Below are 19,285 nucleotides of genomic sequence, written 5' to 3'. Positions count from 1 at the left end.
TCAAGTTCAGGTAAGAAGTCGGCGTCTTTTGCTGATTTCCTGTTGCACGCCCAACGCCAAAGTCTGAGGATCTCGGAGCTTTTACACAGCAACTCGTGGGAGCGAGCATCGAGAAGAATCGTGAGTATTTAGACGTTCTGACTGCGGCTTGTCGGCGACGAGCCGCCAAGAAATTTGACCAATACCATCCCCTTCCCCGGTTTTACCCCGTCCCAACTGAGTGGCCATGCCCTTTATGACAAGCCTGGGTGATTGCTTGACTACTTTGGGTTCTAACCCCATAACCATGCGGTCGATCGCCGACCAACCGCAAAGGACTCACCAATGGTAGCCACTTGCTCAGAACCGAGTTGTTTTGCCGAATGCAAGGCGCCGGTGGAACTGGGTTTGGGTAACACCGTCGTCCTTGATGCGGTCTGCTGGCGACGAGCCGCAACCCGTGCAGAGTCTGGTGGCGGCCCACCATTGCAAGGACAGCATACTTTAGAGTGCATGTCCTCCAGTAGTAAGTCGCCCTGCCAACAAGAAAGGAAAGGTATCTTTTGTGAGTCTCCCTATCCTACCTTATCAGAGTAAAGTCTGAGGCAGTCCCCTTATTCCTCTTTTCCAACACATGAGGCACCATTGACGGGGGATGCGAGCCATGGAGAACATATCACTTGACAATTTTCGAGAGAACTTCAGCTTGCAGGCCGAGAACGTTCATATCAATGGTTTTATATCAAAGCAGGGTGTGGCCAATTTTCTGGGCATTCCCTACGCCCAATTTCCTGCTCGATTCCGAACAGCCAGGCGGGTTGAGCTTGGTCTCCTCCGTGGACAGCTGGATGCATTACGATATGGGCCTCGCTGCCCGCAAAAGACCGACAACATCCACCCCATGATGCACCACATGTTTGAGAAACTATCGATGTCGCAGAGGTGCGATGAGACCACTTGCTTACACCTCAATATATATGCTCCACCAGAGTCCGTGGGTGTTGCAAAGCGCTCATCTTTACCGGCCTTTGTCTACATCCACGGAGGGGGGTTCAACAATGGAGACAACACGACAGAATTCGGTGCGTTCCAGTGGCCTGAGCCCTCGCTCAGCAAGTCCATGTACTTATTCAGCATTCAGATGGCAATCACCTCGTGAGAAGGTCAATGGATCTCGGAATGCCAATCATCATCGTGACGCTCAATTACCGTCTGAACATTTTTGGCTTTTTGGGCTCGAAAGAGCTTATAGAAGAAGCCAAATCCCTTGGTGAAACTCCGGTTCTGAATCAAGGTCTAAATGACCAGCGTCTTGGCCTTGAATGGATCCAAAGGTCGATTCATTTTTTTGGTGGAGATCCGTCAAGGGTCACTCTATCCGGCGAGTCAGCCGGCGCCGCATCCGTCTTCTGCCATCTAAGAGGCGGCCACGCGCTCTTTCAACAAGCTCTAATCCAATCAAGTCCTAGGCCTCGTCTGAGGACGCTTGGGGAAGCACAGGCTGCTTTCGATCAGCTTTCCATATCGGCAGGCATAGCAAGCCATGCGACAGGCAGTGAAAAACTGGCTGGCTTGCGAGCTTTGTCGCCAGATCGGCTTCTTGAGTTGTTTGACGGCAGCGTCTCGATGCCCATTGAGGATTCTAATTGGTTTGAGCAGCAACTGAAGCAAGGGGGTAACGGGTCGTCAGCTTCTTGGTTTGACTTGCCCAAATGGTGTTCGAGAATCATCATGGGCTACACAAAAGACGAAGCAGCGCTTTTTCTGACACCTTTTCAGAACCTGCCGGATGCAGCGCTGGTCGACTATGTGCGAAAGCTTGTGCCGGACATTGGAGATGACGCCCTGTTCTCCAATGGCAAAAGTGCTTTGCAGACACTCACTGAATGGGCGACTGAGGAGACGTTCGTCAAGCCAACCATGGATATGCTCTCGGAGGCGGCTAAGCAGGGCACCACGGTCTACGCCTATGAGATCTTCGTCGTTGACCCTTTTCCAGGCCCACTCCATGGGTACTCGTGGCACTCGTTTGGCGTGCCGTTGACGTTCTATGAACCTCCGGCACGAGTCTACGCCCAGATCGCGGCGACGCAAGACAAGATGTCTAGAGCACACATTAAGTTCTTCCACGACCTTGAGCCGTGGGAAGCGTTCAGTGCTGGAAGGCGAAAGATGCGCTGGAATGGGGAGCAGACGCAATTGGTGGACACGTCAGTGGCGGAGAGGAGAGAGGAAGACGACAAGGTGCTGAACCTGACATGCAGAACGTCTAAAGGAACAGGACAGGAGATTATTGCGGCGGCGTTGAAGATGCAGACATCCTAGTTCTCGTCGTGGCATGCCGTCGATGCCCAAGCATTCGCCGGTCAACCTCTTCATAGAGCTGAATTGCTACTTATATTAGCCCAAGCGCTAGCTTACTTCAATGACATGATTCTCGCACATCAGCACTACGGAACAAGTTCATGTCTCCGACCATTTTTGTATTCCCCGGTCTTCGCTACTCGTCGTCCAACGATTTGCGTGATCTCACCCCCCAAGCTCCGAGCAGTAGACGTCCGTGCCAGTTCTACTCTTCCCCGTTGGTGTTCAGGGTTCGTGAACTGTTTTAGAAAGATTCTCCTTCATGAGCGCCGTTGCTCTGTATAGATCAACTTGGAAATAGTTTCTCATTCTTGCCCTCGACGGCATGTACACAAAAACTCAAGGCGATGTCATGGCCTCGACGGGAACCCGCTCGCTGCCTCTTCTGTTTTGGTGTTGGGGGGGTTTCTTTCTCTCGACCGACATTCCAGTTATTCTCCAAAGGGCAGGAAACGATCCCAAGCAAGAATCCAGCGAGCAAGGACACTGACTCCTCTCGCGGACCCGATCTGCAAGAGCACCGACATCGAAAGGTGTGGTGGGAGCCAGAAGTGGACAGACAGGCTTGGTCTGCAAGGCTGAACGTGAATAGGGACCACACCAACGGCTTAAATGTGGGAGGTACTGTAGACACCGCCGACACTGCATCATCTTTTCCTCCTCGTGGAACACTTGATTGTTCCAGACATTTGAGAACACATACGAGCATGCTACAGCTCGTCCGTCGTAGGCTTCTCCCTTCGCGACCTTTTCTTGTGTCCCTCCGGGGACTGTCCTCACGTAGAGAAGCTTATATGGGGGAGGCGAGGACGATGCCCTTTTCCAGAGCGCCGCAGTGCCCTTTCAAAGGTATGTAGCACTTGGGGCGAGCTTGGAGAGGACCAGTGGCCACACTCCTTCCTGTATGTAGTACAGGGTTGCACGCTCCATGGTACATTGCAACACTTACAAGATTGTGGCTAGTCAGATAGTCAGTCTGTTTGCTGCATCCACTCAATACAATTACGGTGTCTTCGTGGGATGTGATTTCGTAGACCTGTCGAAATTGTGTCAAAATGTACAGTAACTATTTTTTTCTGAAAACCCGAATTTTAATTCAACTGAAAACACACACACACACACGCACCACCAACCACCAAATGAAACCACCATATCTTCCCACTCCAGGTCTGTCTGCCCCATCCATGATCCCAAGCACGTGAGAACTCACAGTGCATTGACCAGGTGTCAACATAATACTATTTTCTTCCTCTGGGCTAGAGACTCCGATGTCCAGCACCGTCGGATGCATCCTGACCAGCCGTGCATGAAAATGGTCCGGCATTCCCGGGGTTATCATTGACCCATAGCTAATCAACGCCTCACCACACACGCTCTGTGCCGAGACGAGTGGGACAAAAACATGTGCTAGAACTTCGTTGGTATGGAGACTGAGACTAGGTGTTAAACAACATTTACCCAAAGAACTATAATGGACCGTGTCGATTTGGAGAAGACGCATGCAGACTCTCGAGCAAAAGGACGTTGGCTTTTCCTCACCCAGTCTACCGCATGGGGTCTACCAGGTCACCCAAGAGTTCTCTCTTCTCATGCAGGTCGAAGCCCAAGGATGATCCCATGGCCCGGAGTAAGCGGCCGAGCATGCTACCACTTCCACAGTCTCCGGTGCGGCGCCGGACTCCCGGCCATATCCCATGAACCTCCCAGCACGGGAAGGAACAATACATCTCGACTCCGACCCGGCTTGTGCCAGAGATCCGAGCCCTCCCAATTGGCCCAAGATGCACCCCGGGGCAAAAGGACACATGTGGACAGCGCGACAGTCAGGCAAGCTTGTCTCGGTGAAAGTCAACAGGAGACGGCAGAGCATTGATCAAGCGAGACGTCTAGTAGAGGTACAATTCGGCCCAAAGCTCCTAGAGCGCGCGAGTGCGTCACAGACGGGGGAAGAAAGAACAAAGACATCGATTTTTGTTGCTCATAAAGTTGACTGCTCGTCCAGGACAGGCGTGCCGTGTGCCTGCCGGGTGCCTATCGCCCCTGCTCAAATGCATCTGGCAAACAAAAGCGGTGCTTCTGTATTTTCTGATTTTGTACAGTCCGTTTCCCGCCCAGGCCACCACCCCATGGTGGAGTTTGCATCAAGCTGGAGACTATGCAATAAGCATTTTCCGCGGGTCTTCTATGTATTCCTACCACAAATGTTAGAACAGAATAGTAAACGACTGGAATTGATCGAGCCTTACCTTGATCTTCACCAAGAATGTGACGGCCTCTCTTCCATCCAGCAGTCGATGATCGTAGGTGAGTGCAAGGTACATCATCTAGACAGTTTTAGTGCTTGGTACTCGTCAAGCAACGGCAAACTCACCGGTCTGATTTCTATTTTGCCATTGACGACCACCGCTCGCTCCTTGATGGCATGCAGCCCGAGAACCGCGGTTTGAGGCAGATTGATGATGGGTGTTCCCATCATCGAACCGAAGACGCCTCCGTTGCTGATGGTGAAAGTGCCACCAGCCATGTCTTCGATGGTGAGCTTTCCGTCGCGAGCCTGTGCTCCGGAGTCAGTAGGAGATCTAAACACGGGGATGCTGACCACTTCACCTTCTTGCCTAGATCTGCGATGGCTTTCTCTATCTCAACCATCTCCAAACTCTCCGCATTTCGAACCACGGGGGTCACCAAGCCTTTAGGTGTGGCCACCGCAACGCTGATGTCCACAAAATCTCGGTATACGATGGTGTCACCACCACCAGGACCCTCGATGGATGCGTTGACAGTAGGCACGTCTCTCATGGCTAGAATGCTAGCCTTGGCAAATGCGCTCATGAAGCCCAGTTTCACTCCAGTATTCTTCAAGACCTCATCCTTATACTTCTTCCGGAACTCCATGATGTTGGACATATCCACCTCATTGAACGTAGTTAATGAAGCTGCCGTGTTCTGCGACTGCTTGAGGCGCTCCGCAATCCTCAGACGCATGCGATTCATTTTGACCTGGGCCGAGTTAGCGCCTGTGACGTACATCGTGCCATATCCAAACGTACCCTGTTCTCGTTTCTCGTGCCTTTACCGAATGGCGACTCAATTCCAGCTTTCGAGTCGTCCGATTTCTTCTCTTCTTTGGGTGGCGCGGACTTCTTCTCTTCCTTGGGAGGAGCAGGCTTGTCCTCCTTCTTGGGAGGAGATGGAGGCGGCTCTTCTTTCTTTGGCTCTTCCTTCTTTGGCTCTTCCTTCTTTGGTTCAGGATCCGAGCTTGTTGGTTGCTCTTTCGAAGCGGGTTCCTTGGGCTCTTCCTTTGCTTCTTTGGCACCTCCGCCGCCTCCGCCACCGGGTTCAAGCTTTGCTATTTCCTGTCCGACAGTCACAGTGTCTCCCTCATTGACGAGGAACTCTTTTATCGTGCCAGCTTCCGGAGCATTGACAGAGACGTCAATCTTGTCTGTCTCGATCGACGCAATCTCCTCGTCTTGCTCGACGTAATCACCCACTTGTTTCGAGAAACTGCTGAGGGTACCTTCGGAAATGGACTCCGCCATCTGCGGCACCTTGACAACTGTTTCATAGCGAGTGGGAGAGGTACTGAATTGCTGATACCTCGAGAGGGAGGTGTACGTTGGCACGGTGGACGATCGCAAGCTCGAAAGGCAGAGTGGCCGAGACGCCGCGTGCGACCTGAAAGTAGTGAGGGTGCGAGTGCGTAGAGACTGACCGCATCTTGGGAGTGCAAGCACAGGACCCAAAGCTGACGTCCGTCGAAGCCGCAGAGAAGCCATATTAGAACGTGGTCTAGCGACCGTGGTCCAAAGAACTCAAAGAGGTCAATCGATGCTCCAGAGAGCGAAGGAGCTCAAGGCTGTAGCATGCAAGGCGGATACACCGCCACTTTGTACAAAAGAGAATGAGAGGAAAGCAGAGAAAAGAAGCACTTCCTGACAAGTATGTTGTCACCTCAGAAGAAAAGAGGCGGAGGGATCGACCTTTTGATTTCGTATGTAGACTGGGAAGGGAAAGCTCTTTGAGAGCTCTAATTGGGCTGCGGTGGGCATAGGTACGCACCGACTGACGTCCAGGGTGGAAAAGTCGCGCAGGCGCAGTCGGCTAGATGCTCCACCCTGGAACTGCACCCCAACAGAGAGAGCACAGAGAGCAGCGGGAACCGGCAAAGAGCTTCGGCGCCAAGCCTGCGTAGGGTGCAACTTGCATCTCCAATCGACTCACCTCAATTACACACTCAACGAAGCCTGTCAATAAGACGTCGAGCTGTCGACATAAACACAGAAGCGACAGGTTGGACATTTAGGGGAGCAGCCGGCTGTGCGCGACCTGGCTGTGGCAGTTGACTTTTTCTTATTGATTGAGCGAGTGTCGGGGACAGATCCCAGGACCATCCAGCATGACTTCTATCAGTCCTCACGTCAAGGCTGTCCGGTGAGTACATGAAGAAGGACACAGAGTCACACACCGTTGGCCAGCTTGGCTCACTCAACGGTCACAGGCACCTCTACCGGCGGTCGCTGAAGCTTGCACTTGACTGGGCCGTGCAACGAAACCTGTGGCGCGGTCAAGCAGTCTACATCCGGTCACTTTTTGATGCGAACAGAAACATCACAGACCCAAGGCAACAAAGAGTACGTGGACATTCTCCAAGATGAATCTAGCACTTGGGGGTACAGAGCACCTAGCTGACCCGTGGGGGGAACCAGATCCTCTTCAACGAGACAGAAAAGCTGCTACAGAAATGGAAGCATCCCGACCCCTACAGACCACCCACTGCTCCAGGAGGTGAGATTCCCCCGTAGGACCTGCTCATTGTCGTTTCACTGATCTGGTGTGATTGCAGGCTCAAAATATGAACGAAATTTGCCCGCCCCAGACCTGCCGCCACCATCAAGAGAGTTTGTCAAGAGGTTATGAGGTGGTCTAAGCTAGTCATGGATAGAAGGAGAACTTGTACATACTGTCGCAAAGAGCGGAAGAAATGCTCATTTCACCGCAAGGACTGACGTGCGAAAAGAGCTCAAGAGAGCGTAACGCCCCCAAGTCCTCGAATCCTTGTTTGAATCCATCTCTCGAACATTGACGCGCTGGGAATGTATTACAATTGAGAGGAGCCGCCATTGCTGGCCGTGGACTGCTCGTGGTCCTGATTCTTGTGAATTGATTCCCATATCGCCTTCTTCGTGATTGCGCACGTTGTCCAGACGCGTTTGCATCCAATGTTGTTTACTTTGCCCAAGTGAAATTGCGCGTCGGCCAATATTCTGACCACGATTCCTCAAGCAATCTACTCACTACTCGCTATTCATACGCTAAACAGAATGGAAAGAGGAAGTTTTTATGAATTGCCTTCAGTTTGGATCATTCGATTTGCTGTCTAATGATCGCCATTGGCAAAACCATTTGCTTTGCCCTTTGCATGTCTCATGCCCCGTCTTGCATTCCTATCCGTGTTCGTGATGATAGTAGGTATGCCATGAGCATAATGTACACAACCCTGCCGTCCGATGATAGAGCACAAACTCTGAAAACAAGGCCTGTGAAACCTGGCCAGCCCAACCCCTGAAACCCCACGTTGTGATCGCATTTGTCGTGAAACTCCCATTCAAAATCCAAGTTCAGAAAGAATTTGCACTGTGAGCTTACAGCTCCTGGCTGGGGTTCTTGCCCTTGGTGGTCTTCTTTGGCAGCAAGTCTGTGGCAGTCAGTATCATGCGCAAGTGTGATATCTTGGGTAGACGTACTTTGGTGAATGTTGGGCAAAACACCACCTTGGGCGATTGTGACGTGACCAAGCAGCTTGTTCAACTCCTCATCGTTTCGGATGGCCAATTGAAGATGACGCGGGATGATACGGGTCTTCTTGTTGTCACGGGCAGCGTTGCCGGCAAGTTCAAGGATTTCAGCCGCAAGGTACTCAAGCACGGCGGCGAGGTAGACGGGAGCACCGGCACCGACACGCTGAGCATAGTTGCCCTTTCGCAGGAGACGGTGGACACGGCCGACAGGGAATGCAAGACCCGCCTTGGAGGATCGGCTGCGTTAGAGTTAGCATCATATTTCAGAGGCAATTGGAGTGATGAGGCAGCACGTCGAATCTGAAGTGATACGACAGGCTTGGAGAGATAACTTACGATTGAGCGCTCTTGGAGCCAGAGGCTTTGCCACCAGATTTTCCGCCAGTCATTTTGATAGAGTGGATGGTATTGAAAGTTGGGTTTGGGTTGTGAAATGAAGTGACGGAATGCTGAAGCAAATGCGAGATGGAAACTTGCGTTGACGATGGATGAAAAGAGAGAAGGAAGCGATGATGGAAGGTGGGAGGGAAGGGCAATTATAAAGGAGTGAGGATAGGCGGCGATGCGGGTGGTGGGCAGAAGAGTCGCGCCTCCAGATCAACCTTGGAGAACTTGTGATGAAAGCTGCAGCGGGAGAGGAGCGCTTTGGATCACGGAGCCGGGGTTTGACCAATCGTGGCGCGAGGACGGGAATGATCAAAAATGACTTTTCTGATGAGTTTGACAATACGCACCAGCATTACATCGCGTTACCATATCTTTCCGCCAAGCACCGTGATCCTGCGATCTGACTGGTTCAAAAATCAACAAAATCGACACAATAACAATACGCCCGGCAAATCGCGCAATCTGTTACCTGGATCAACCCCCCAGGGAGAGATGCCTGCGTCTGCCACTTCGCATCAACCCGCGCCCTCCCTCTCGCACTTGCGCCTGGTATAAGAGTCGCCGTCACCCACCTTTCACACTTCCATCTTTCCTTCCTTCTTCATCCATCCATCACTTCTCACGCTCATCCGGTTTCATCCATCAATTTCATCCCACTTACTACTTCTTTCATCTATTGTCGCTTTTTGCGCATTCAAATCAATCATCAAAAATGGCCCCAAAAGCTGCTGAGAAGAAACCCACCACTGGCGGTAAGGCCCCTGCTGGAAAGGCTCCCGCTGCCGAGAAGAAGGAAGCTGGCAAGAAGACCGCCGCCGCTCCTTCTGGCGACAAGAAGAAGCGAGGCAAGACCCGAAAGGAGACCTACTCCTCGTACATTTACAAAGGTACGATTCCACAATCACCGCGTCAATTGCGGCGTTTGCCTCCAGACACTGACGCGTCTTTTAGTCCTCAAGCAAGTCCACCCTGACACTGGTATCTCCAACCGCGCCATGTCCATCTTGAACTCTTTCGTCAACGGTAAGCCAAAACGCGTCTTCAATTGAACAATGTGTCATCTAACATTTTGTCGCAGACATCTTCGAGCGTGTCGCCACTGAAGCCTCCAAGCTTGCTGCCTACAACAAGAAGTCCACAATCTCCTCCCGAGAGATCCAGACGTCCGTCAGACTGATCCTGCCTGGTGAACTTGCCAAGCATGCCGTGTCTGAGGGCACCAAGGCCGTCACCAAATACTCCTCCCAAAGCAAGTAATTGGTGTTTCACATTCATGGGGATGATTGGTTCTTGGTTGGCTTTTGCGTGTCTTTTCTGCAAATGGGGTTGTGGGCACAAACGGAACAACGGTGTTGAAATGGGTTTTTGTCAACACATTACGATGCGTCATGGGAATCGGGGATTATTGACAATGTGATGAGCTGTCCACGGTCATGCTTGCTCATCAACAGCAATCATGCTTTATGAGTCTCTACAGAGAGAAGCTTTCGCGCTATGTACAATATTCACCACGCTGAAGCATGAGGTCTCAGGTATCCAGCTTGCCTGGTTTGTGAGACATCCGAATTGAAAGCATGAAATCAAACCAATACAGTCTTTTGTGTCTGCTGTGGTTGTGTGTAAAGTCTGCACGATTGGAGCTTTAGATTTCCAATGTTTTGGTACGCGTTCTATGGAATTGCGCGCTAAGGGCGCCACGTATTTGACATGATCCACGTGAACATAAAAAGGAATAGGAACTGTTGGCCACAGCGTCTCGCAGAAGAATGACGGTAGAGAGAGAGTTGAGAGGAAGAGCGTTCGTTCGCGCGCGCGCGGTGAACCAAGTAAAAACAATTGATCTTGTTGGAGGACCAACCGCCGCATGTGGGCAGACATGCTTTCCTCCTCCCCGAGCACGACCAAGAATAATGGAAACCAATTCACATTCCGACCAGCAAACACCGACGGCGGCGAGATTGAGGGAAACACTTCGCTCTCGTATAGTTGTTGCCCATTTCCTCTGGTCCATGATCCGGACTACTTACTCCACAGCGCCCGAAACCCGTCCATTAGCCGTACTAGTAGTTGCTGTAGTCTCATCATGCGTAGCATCATCGTACTCATCATCACCCAGACAGACGCGACTTTCTGCGGTCAAAGGGCCTTGACTGTGTCTTCCCTTGCCACGGGAGCGTCAATTTTGACAGGCTCACTTGACGCAGAGGTATCGAGACCAACATGGATCGTATCGCTTTGTCCTTCTCCTTCCGCCTTGTGGTCGACTTTGATGACGTCTTCATCTCCCTCGCCCTCGGGTCTGGCTTGTTCGTCCTCCTTCCCTGTGACAGTCACCGTCTCATCATCCTCCTCGTCCTCGTCATCAAATGTCTGCACCTCGTCCACTGCCTCCTTCCTCTCCTTCGTTTCCCCTGGCACAGGGGGCTCTTTGTCAAAGACCGACACGATCGCCTTACCTTTGACCTCCCTTATCCTCCTCTTCCAGTCTTCCCAATCTTGCTCGTCCTTGATGAGGAAGCCAATAAGCATAGATGGATCCATCTCACTTATCCTCAACCCACGAAGACGGCGCGTGTGGCATGTGGAGATCTCTTCCTCGGTGTATTCGTTGGGGTCAGCGTGATGCTGCAGGGCAGGGCGGGTTTCGTGCGGGTCGAGGTAGAAAAAGAGATCTCCTTGACAGCCAATGAAGTAGTGGGAGGAGGAGGGTCGGCCACCTGCGATACCAATTGACTGAGGGTATGTGAGGCTACTTTTGAGTGCTTCATGATAGACGGGTGTAATTCGATCTAGTCCTAGCCTTATTCCCAGAAGTATCAACGTTGGTTTAATGGTGAGATCCGTAGCAGAGGCGCGTGCAATGTTGCGGAACTTGTCTTCGTATACTTCGCTCGCGGACGGTGTCACGTATACTCGTAGTCCTGCGGCAGCACATTCGGCAGAAAGCTCTTTGATGCACGAAGCTGTGGCAGAAGGGCCGAACCATTGGCCGGGATGTGTGCCGCACGCTGATGCGCCGTGTTGAACGAAGCGGTGAATGGAAAAGGGGGCAAGGGGTGTGTCGGCGAAGAGGGAAAGGATGGAGGCTTCACTTTGCGTTTGGGTGAAGGGAGGCGAGTCGGGGCGGGGATCGCTCGAGGGAGATGATGCGTGAGGTCGTCGCCAATCCCGGCCTAGATGGAGCATGACCAGGGCGTTGGCCAAAAGAGATTGTCCCGATCGTATCATGCATCCCCAGCCGGTGTCGCTACTGAAGCCATCTCTCTCGGTAAAATTGCGTAGGCGAACGGAGAAGGATAAGGATACAGCAGAACCGGGCTCTTGTGATCGAGGGATGGGCGTAAAGTTGGAACGATAGGTCATCCATATCCGAGATTCGAAGTCGTCAAGAAAGGTGATGGGCCATCCTCGATCGGAAGGGTCATTCGACAATGACGGCAGGTTGTTTCCTCCCGTCACATGCTGGGCATCGTCAAAACTGCTTGTGTTCTGCGACTGGGACTCATGAGACTGCTGCTGTGGTGGTTGATCTGTTGTGGACGACAGAGCACTGGCATCAGAAGGGTCATGAGAGTCTGAGGGGGACTCGACTTCAACCACGTCATCGTGGTCCGTCGTGGTTACTGGCTTAGGCGGCGCAGCCTGGTATTCCTTCCCCAGCAGCCATATGGAGGTCCCAGACATATCATCATATTTTGGGGGAGGGTCGTAGAATAAGCGCACAAAGCGCTTAACGTCGACGCCATTCATGGCGCCTTGGGTCTGGAAAGGGATAGGGATGCTCTGAAGACCAGAGGATATCGCATATAGGAGAGCACCAAACGGCGTGAACGCCTGGGCAGGGAATCGGCTCGTTGGAGGCAGCAGGATCAGAGAGTCATCGTCCTCCTGCTTGAACTCAGGGAGTATCGGTGACGAGTCTAGTGATGCGGACGAGTGCCAGGTTGCAAACAGATCTCGGAGGGATTCCAGGTTGCCGACGTCTAGGTAGGCAGGGAACTTGAGCAAGTAACGGTTTCTTGGACAGTTCTAACGATAGTATATGGGTATACGGCAAGCTTGCTGAGGTAGTGGCGCGGCTGGAGGTGGTGCAAGGTGACTTTCACCGCAGTCAGGGTGCAGGCATAAGTGGAAGCCCATCGGACGTAGCCTTGCTAAGACTGATCACCAGGCTTGCTCTGGAGCTCTGGGGGGCGGATTCGCCTATTCGACCGCTTTAGGGCCCACCAGGACGGGCAGGTGAAGCGCGACTGGTGGAATTTGCGGGCACGTTGTGCCTACGAGCGTCATTCAGGCTAGGACAGAACCCCCAATTCTTCTCTTAAGCATCAAAACATGACTCTTCTCCTGCAGGCATGATTCACAGGGACACTTGCTGAATAGCTTGCCAGTATCAAATCCTCTGTATTTCCTACCTTGTTGGCCCTATAATGTTCACTTCTTAGCAACGATCATTACCTGAAGCTCGCTGTCAGAGAGGGGCAACTTGCCTCATCTTCTGTGCACCCCACCCACCATGGGTCCTCGTCAACGAGCACAAGCCCGGAAGAAACACAATGGGACACAGCAGAATCACTCACAATCGCCATGGCGCCAGGGCCAGTCAAGTTCTTCCAGCAAAGGTACCGCGACCGCACGCCTTGCTCTTTGCTCTGTGCGTCCTGACAAGATGACCTAGGGCCTACTGCCTTCCACCGTGGTCTTGTTCAAGACTGGCAAGATTTCTCAGACTCCAATTCTCCTCATCCTCTCAACAACGTGTTAAGCATGGCTCAAACGGCCCGGAACACCGAGCGCCATGCTATGTCCTGGGCTTCTACACGCCTCAGGGAACAGAGAATCACATTCGTCAGTGCGGGAGATCTGAAGCAAGATGACCTAGCCACAGTCGCGAAAGACAATGAACAAACCCCGAGGGAAACAACGGGAGCTGAAGAAAGCTCGGACAAGCAAGCACAAAAGAAGGAGACTGGACCAACTGCGTCGGGCAATGAACAACCCGCTAATCACAAGGAGACCACGGTTGAGTTGAGTGGACGTGAGCCCCGTACAAGGAAAGACTCGGTTTCGTCGCAGTCCTCCGAAGAGATCATTTTTGCCGGCCGACGCAATCCTCCAGCAAAGACTGTTAAAAACGCGTCCCTCTCCAGCTCCAAGCCTACAGCTCCTCCTGAACCCAGGCCTGTTGACGCAAAGCCCCCAGCGCAAAGTTCTCCCGCACCAGTTGGTGTCGCCACCCGCGACTCCAGCTCATCTGGTTTGGACAAGTTCAACAACATTTTGCCCCCGCCTCAGGACAAAACCTTCGACCGACGTGGTCGCCTCCGAGGTCGACAAGAGAGCTCTCAGAAACGAGAAGAGGAAGAAGCCATCATCAATGATTACATTGCAAACTTAGCGGTCGACGATGACAGCGACGACGACGAACTCCCTGAAGGCAAGCACTCGGTCAAGACTGGAAGGAGAACTGAGCATTTCCGGTTCTTCGATGGCGCCGCTGAGCACAAGGTCCACCTGCGACCCCAAAAACCAAGTAAAGTTGCCAAAAGATCTACCGGCGTTAAGGAAGCGATCGATTGGAACTCAAGTGATCTGCAAGATTTCGATGATTTCAGCACGACGGACGAGGAAATCATTGAGGTCAGCCATGTTCTGCGACATCGCACCCGTCCAAGCGGTCCACAGTATCTCGTCAGCCCACTTGGCAAAGACTCCAGTGATCCTCGCTGGGTTCCCCACGGAAAGTTGAACTCGGCCTCTGCTGTCGAGGAGATTCGCATCTTCGAGGAAATTCGGGCGATGAAAATCCAAGAGCTCACAGAAGACTCGGGAGATTCTGAGTCCTCGGACACTGACGAGCTGTTGGATGATCTCAATGACGATATAGAATCCGAGAATGAGGAAAATGAACGCATACTCGATCATACCGCGCGGATGACAGATGAGCAGATCGCTCGAGCGTTGGCGAAGCAGGAAGAGCTGGGTATGGGTGGTGACGAGCTGCTCTTGTTCGATGGGCATTTTGAGGAAGATGATGACGATGATGATGATGACGACGACGACGACGACGACGGCGATGACGACGGGTTCACCCCGTTTTCTTCGAAGAGGCATATTTCCAGCCGCGTCAAGTCGAAGAAAAATAGACGCGGGCGTGATACTTTCCCATCTGCAGCAGCCTTCGCCGACGCTCTTGACCAGGACCCATATGGTGCGTTCGACATCATGGATTTTGATCGACCCAGTCTCCGACCTAAGAAGAAAGGACGCAAGTCGGACTTGCCTTTCGACCTCGGTGTCGAGGATGAGGAACTTGCCGAGCGCCTGCGCAGTACCTGGAATAAAGACCGAGAAAAGAAGGCTTCCCGCAAGCGCGAGAAACTACTGGAGCGTGAGGCCGCTCTCCTCGAGGCGTCCGAACGCAGTCACCCTGTCGCTATCAAAGCAGAAATTCGACAGTTTCTCATTGAGGAAGTCACCACGTTGAAGTTGGCCCCGATGGATTCAGCAACTCGTGCTTCCGTCCATCGGCTTGCTAAGTCGCTCAAACTACAGTCGAAGTCGGAGGGCAAGGATGGTCATGGCATCGGGCGATACCCTGTGTTGAGCAAGGGCCCGCACACTCCGAGATACACGATTGACACAGTCTGGGAGATCGACGCCTTGATGAGCCTGAGAAAGTTCTTCCCGAAGCAACGACTTAGTTCCTACAAGTCTCGCGCTACTCCCACATCTGGCTCTGCGAGGACGAGAAGAGGCGGTGGCGGAGCAGCGTCTGGAGCTACGTACATGAATGGTGATGTTGTCGGAGCTTCTGCCCCAGAGCTCGGTGCAGACAACAAAGGTCGGGCGATGCTAGAGAAAATGGGCTGGGTAGAAGGCGTCGGGCTAGGTGCTATTGGAAACAAAGGCAGCCTGGAGGCTATCAAGCACGTCGTCAAGACCACCAGGGCTGGATTGGGTTAAAACACCACGGCAGGTTGTCGATGATGGTTGGACTACCAGTCTAAACCTGTGTTGACAGATACTGACGGTTCCGGGATTTGTTCACAACAAGTGCATGTGCACAGCATCCTGCAAGAATTTCTGCCTGCGGCTTAGCTCTGAGGGAGATAGAATCTGTCGCGGCTGGTCGAGGAGACTTTGCTGGATTACGAGTACGACGGTCTGCTGTAACAGTTACAAACACCAGCCAATAGAGCAGCTGCGAATACGGTGGCCTGCCACTTTCGGAAGATGCCCACACTTTGACCTGAACTTTACAGTAGATTTCTAGACATTTGAAGCTTCAGCTAATGTGTGGCAGGGTATAAAGCAAGCCGTTTTATCTCATCTGAGCAACATGTCCTCCTCCGTATCCGCCATCCATGATGAACATTGTAATCGCCGGAGCTGGCATCGCTGGCCTGGCCTCAGCCCTGGCTCTCACAAAATGGCTTCCCGAAAAGCCACATATTACCATTGTTGAAATTCGCCCAGAGCCCTCCACCATCGGCGGCGCTGTTGGGCTGACCCCGAACGCCCTACGCTGTCTGCACCACCTTGGAGCGCTATCACAGATTCGAGCAAGAAGTTTGGGAGCGGACATAGATAAGATCGAGCTGTTCACAATCTACACCGGCGCGAAACTCGGTGAGATTGCCTTCACGGATGACAACGGGCCCGGAGTTGGCGACCCTGCCTTCAAGGGACTCAGAATTCAACGCGCAGACTTAGTTCGGTCACTTACAGAGACCGTCAGCGCCCTTGACAACGTCACGCTGGAGTATGGCTGCAAACCAGTCCAGGTCGTTGAGACGGACAATGAGGTGACAGTTCAGCTGGATGAGGGTCGAACATTGAGCGCGAATTTACTTCTTGGGTGTGACGGAATACACTCCTTCGTTAGATCCAGCCTCGTTGATGCAGACAGGAAACCGCTGTACACGGGCATCGCTGCAGTGTTTGGGTTTGCAGACTTGGAGGAAGGAGCCAAAGTCCCCTGGAAAGACACAGGATTGTGTCAGTCACAACGCGGCAGTCTCATGACCAGCTACTACGAGCCCACGAGAAAGAAACAGTATGTGGCAGCCATCACCGAGACGGCGGATGTTGCGTCAAGAGAGGGTTGGTTGGCTCGTGGTGCAGAACAGAAGAGGATTGAGCACGACGTAACAAGTCAATTTGGCAGCGGTGCCATCGAATTTCTCGGTCCTCTCATCTCAGCGACCAATCACTGGACTCTCTACCCCGTCTATAAACTCGCACCACGGGGCAATTGGTGCTCGAAACGCACGATGCTGTTAGGAGATGCCGCACATGCGATGCCCCCGCAAGGTGAAAGTACGGCATATGCCTTGGAAGATGCCATCTTGTTTGCTCGAGCCATGCGATCCAAGTCTGATGGCGGGCTGGACGAAGCCTTCCGCACATATCAAAATGTCAGGCGGGCAAACATCGACAAAGCCTACGACGAGGCCGCCTTCGGCTGGGAAACACAAAAAGACTGTGGCTGGTTCACGTTCTTGCTGAGAAGTTGGATGACCAGCCTCTATTTGTGGTGGACCGCTTCTGGAAGGCAAAGGAGATATTGTGAAGACGTCGCCACCATGGTCTTGGATTAATGTGTTATTCGGTCGTCCTGGGATATCCCTGGGGGGTTAAACACGAAGGAGCAGGCCGGTCGTGAAGTCAACTGCTTGAAGCTTGTGCTCTGAAATTCCTCGCCTGGTTTGCTTAGATCGATATCTTATCACAGATCTCACTCCAGCTGCCAGATTATCAGCAAACCTATCGCTAAGACCATGGACAAGATCGAGTTTCAGGATAGATTTGACCGTGGCTCCAAGGGATTGGTGGATCTGGCTGAGTGGGAATTCTTCGCCTTTAGCCAGATCTCGCCTCTCGAAATACGTCCGGAGTCTCAGCCTCGGCGAGCGGAATGCACAAAGTACATGGGTCGCTGTGTTTCAGGACAGGGATTCTTTGCACCTGGAGATTTAAGGACAAATCAGCAATGCTCCTTTTCCCTACACGATCCCACCACCCCAATCTCTTTTACCCCGATGACCCTGGCCGACGACATGGTGTACCATGGTCTTGACGTGGACTTTGCAGAGAAACGTGGTGCCACAACGCCTTTGTTTGAGATAAACGCGACATTATATTTCGGCTCAATATTCCGACCCTAGTTGTTGCGTGTATGTATTCCCTCACCCTGTTAGTCTTCTTCGAGGTAACTCCGGGGATGGGACGATATATATATATATATATATTGTCCTCGCCTTCCATCCTGCTCTGAGATTCTCCAAGCTGAAAACAGCCTGCCGTTCTTTACTCTCGTCGATCGAGGTCCATTCGTTTTTTTTTTGCTGTGCGACTTCACTCCTTGTCCTTTCTGTTTCGTCTATCACAGAAGCTTGGATCCTTCACTTTTGGCTGTACCAGGAATCAAAATGCGTCAATCAATCATCATTTTCTCCCTCCTCCCGTGTCTCTCCCTGGCTTGCCCAGCAGCCAGCTCTACTGCCACGCAGGGCCCGTGGGAACAGTGTGTGTATTGAGTACAGACATAACTTTCGATGATCCAACATACTCACTTTCATCAGGTGGCGGTATCAATTGGACCGGGGGCGTGACCTGCACATCAGGCTGGACCTGCGTAGAGCAGAACCCTTACTATTCCCAATGCCTGCAAGCTACCAGCCTTCCTTCTTCATCTCAGTCTGCGACGTCTTCACCACCGGTCGCCCCACCCGCCTCACCTAGTCCGTCTCCGTCCAGCAGCCCGACAAGTGCTAGCAACCCAGCAACCTCCACGAGCCCAGCGTCCAGTAGCGGAGGCCCGACGTACAAGGCGTCGTTCACCCACTACGGATCTGGCGACAGCTTCGGCTCCCCGAACTGCAACACCAACACGGCGGCGTGCTTCTTCTACACCTCGCCAGGCTTCAGCGCGGCTGTGTCTCAAAACCTCTATGGCGCTGGACCGGGTCAAGGCCAGGGCCCCGCGTGCGGGACGTGCTGGAAGCTGGTCGGCGAGACCGACTCGTCGGGTAACACCCTCAGCAATGCAGGAACGAGCATCGTGGTCATGATCAACAACCTCTGCCCGGCCGACGGGAACCCGCTGTGCGCCCAGAACGGTCTCTCGGGTACCAACCAGTATGGCGCCAACGTCAACTTTGACCTCTGCAGCGACAGCGGCGCTTCGGAGGCATTCTTCGGAAATAGTGGCGTGGGCCTTGCTGTCGGTACGGCCACACAGATTGATTGTTCTGAGTGGACGGGCACTGTCGTCCATTAAAGGAGGGAGATTTGAAGGGGATTATCGCACTCCCTGCCCTGCGAATGTGCTGCCGACTTCGTTCTATTTTACGGCCTTTTTTTTCTCCCGCTCGATCGGTCAGGCTCCGAGCATTCTATCTCCCCTTCTTTTCTCTTCTGGAACGAGAGCCGATGAAGGATATCAGACCTCGAGGGCCGTTTCCCCCCTTTCTACATTGCATTTGATCTTCTTGTACATGAACTTGGAATAACTTTGGACGTTGAATGAAACCCATGTGTGCGATCCTATCTTTTACGCGACGCCGCACAACTCTCGGAGATGTGTGTCCGTTTCTATAGAAACACATTGGACTTCCCGTGTCAACTCCCGTCTTCTCTCTCCTTTCTTTCTGTCCACGGTCAGTCGGCTAATAAGCCAGTGGTTTCTACGGAGTGCTTGCGTGCGTGCGTGGGCCAGGCCGGGGGATAGGTAGTACAAGTAAGTAATG

The 19,285-nt window shown here is 52.6% G+C and overlaps 9 protein-coding genes across 9 annotated transcripts; 6 read left to right on the top strand and 3 right to left on the bottom strand.

Annotated features, from left to right (window-relative positions):
• Positions 1-643: 643 nt before the first annotated feature.
• On the top strand, positions 644-2,304 carry AYL99_07772 (hypothetical protein; the record flags this gene model as incomplete). The annotated part of the gene is made up of 2 exons (XM_018839281.1): positions 644-1,061; positions 1,121-2,304. The coding sequence occupies 2 exons, from the start codon at positions 644-646 to the stop codon at positions 2,302-2,304; spliced, it is 1,602 nt and encodes a 533-aa protein (XP_018692049.1).
• A 2,192-nt stretch (positions 2,305-4,496) lies between these two features.
• AYL99_07771 (hypothetical protein) lies at positions 4,497-5,885 on the bottom strand (the record flags this gene model as incomplete). Its single annotated transcript, XM_018839280.1, has 5 exons — positions 4,497-4,535; positions 4,590-4,667; positions 4,715-4,897; positions 4,951-5,343; positions 5,394-5,885. 5 exons carry the CDS (start codon positions 5,883-5,885, stop codon positions 4,497-4,499), a joined length of 1,185 nt encoding a protein of 394 aa, XP_018692048.1.
• An 857-nt stretch (positions 5,886-6,742) lies between these two features.
• Positions 6,743-7,263, top strand: AYL99_07770 (hypothetical protein; the record flags this gene model as incomplete). Its single annotated transcript, XM_018839279.1, has 4 exons — positions 6,743-6,777; positions 6,845-6,977; positions 7,053-7,131; positions 7,190-7,263. 4 exons carry the CDS (start codon positions 6,743-6,745, stop codon positions 7,261-7,263), a joined length of 321 nt encoding a protein of 106 aa, XP_018692047.1.
• Positions 7,264-7,988: 725 nt separating this feature from the next.
• AYL99_07769 (histone H2A) lies at positions 7,989-8,533 on the bottom strand (the record flags this gene model as incomplete). Its single annotated transcript, XM_018839278.1, has 3 exons — positions 7,989-8,041; positions 8,091-8,383; positions 8,481-8,533. The coding sequence occupies 3 exons, from the start codon at positions 8,531-8,533 to the stop codon at positions 7,989-7,991; spliced, it is 399 nt and encodes a 132-aa protein (XP_018692046.1).
• Positions 8,534-9,243: 710 nt separating this feature from the next.
• AYL99_07768 (histone H2B) lies at positions 9,244-9,788 on the top strand (the record flags this gene model as incomplete). The annotated part of the gene is made up of 3 exons (XM_018839277.1): positions 9,244-9,418; positions 9,483-9,554; positions 9,610-9,788. 3 exons carry the CDS (start codon positions 9,244-9,246, stop codon positions 9,786-9,788), a joined length of 426 nt encoding a protein of 141 aa, XP_018692045.1.
• An 879-nt stretch (positions 9,789-10,667) lies between these two features.
• Positions 10,668-12,281, bottom strand: AYL99_07767 (hypothetical protein; the record flags this gene model as incomplete). The annotated part of the gene is made up of 1 exon (XM_018839276.1): positions 10,668-12,281. The coding sequence occupies one exon, from the start codon at positions 12,279-12,281 to the stop codon at positions 10,668-10,670; it is 1,614 nt and encodes a 537-aa protein (XP_018692044.1).
• A 766-nt stretch (positions 12,282-13,047) lies between these two features.
• Positions 13,048-15,497, top strand: AYL99_07766 (hypothetical protein; the record flags this gene model as incomplete). The annotated part of the gene is made up of 2 exons (XM_018839275.1): positions 13,048-13,153; positions 13,210-15,497. 2 exons carry the CDS (start codon positions 13,048-13,050, stop codon positions 15,495-15,497), a joined length of 2,394 nt encoding a protein of 797 aa, XP_018692043.1.
• A 404-nt stretch (positions 15,498-15,901) lies between these two features.
• Positions 15,902-17,134, top strand: AYL99_07765 (hypothetical protein; the record flags this gene model as incomplete). Its single annotated transcript, XM_018839274.1, has 1 exon — positions 15,902-17,134. The coding sequence occupies one exon, from the start codon at positions 15,902-15,904 to the stop codon at positions 17,132-17,134; it is 1,233 nt and encodes a 410-aa protein (XP_018692042.1).
• Positions 17,135-17,314: 180 nt separating this feature from the next.
• AYL99_07764 (hypothetical protein) lies at positions 17,315-18,816 on the top strand (the record flags this gene model as incomplete). The annotated part of the gene is made up of 2 exons (XM_018839273.1): positions 17,315-17,423; positions 18,119-18,816. 2 exons carry the CDS (start codon positions 17,315-17,317, stop codon positions 18,814-18,816), a joined length of 807 nt encoding a protein of 268 aa, XP_018692041.1.
• Between the last annotated feature and the right edge of the window lie 469 nt (positions 18,817-19,285).

This window comes from Fonsecaea erecta, assembly GCF_001651985.1.
Source record: "Fonsecaea erecta strain CBS 125763 chromosome Unknown Scaff6, whole genome shotgun sequence".
NCBI lineage: Eukaryota > Fungi > Ascomycota > Eurotiomycetes > Chaetothyriales > Herpotrichiellaceae > Fonsecaea > Fonsecaea erecta.
The sequence above is the reverse complement of the archived record's forward strand: the minus strand, read 5'-3'. Positions and strand labels throughout refer to the sequence as shown.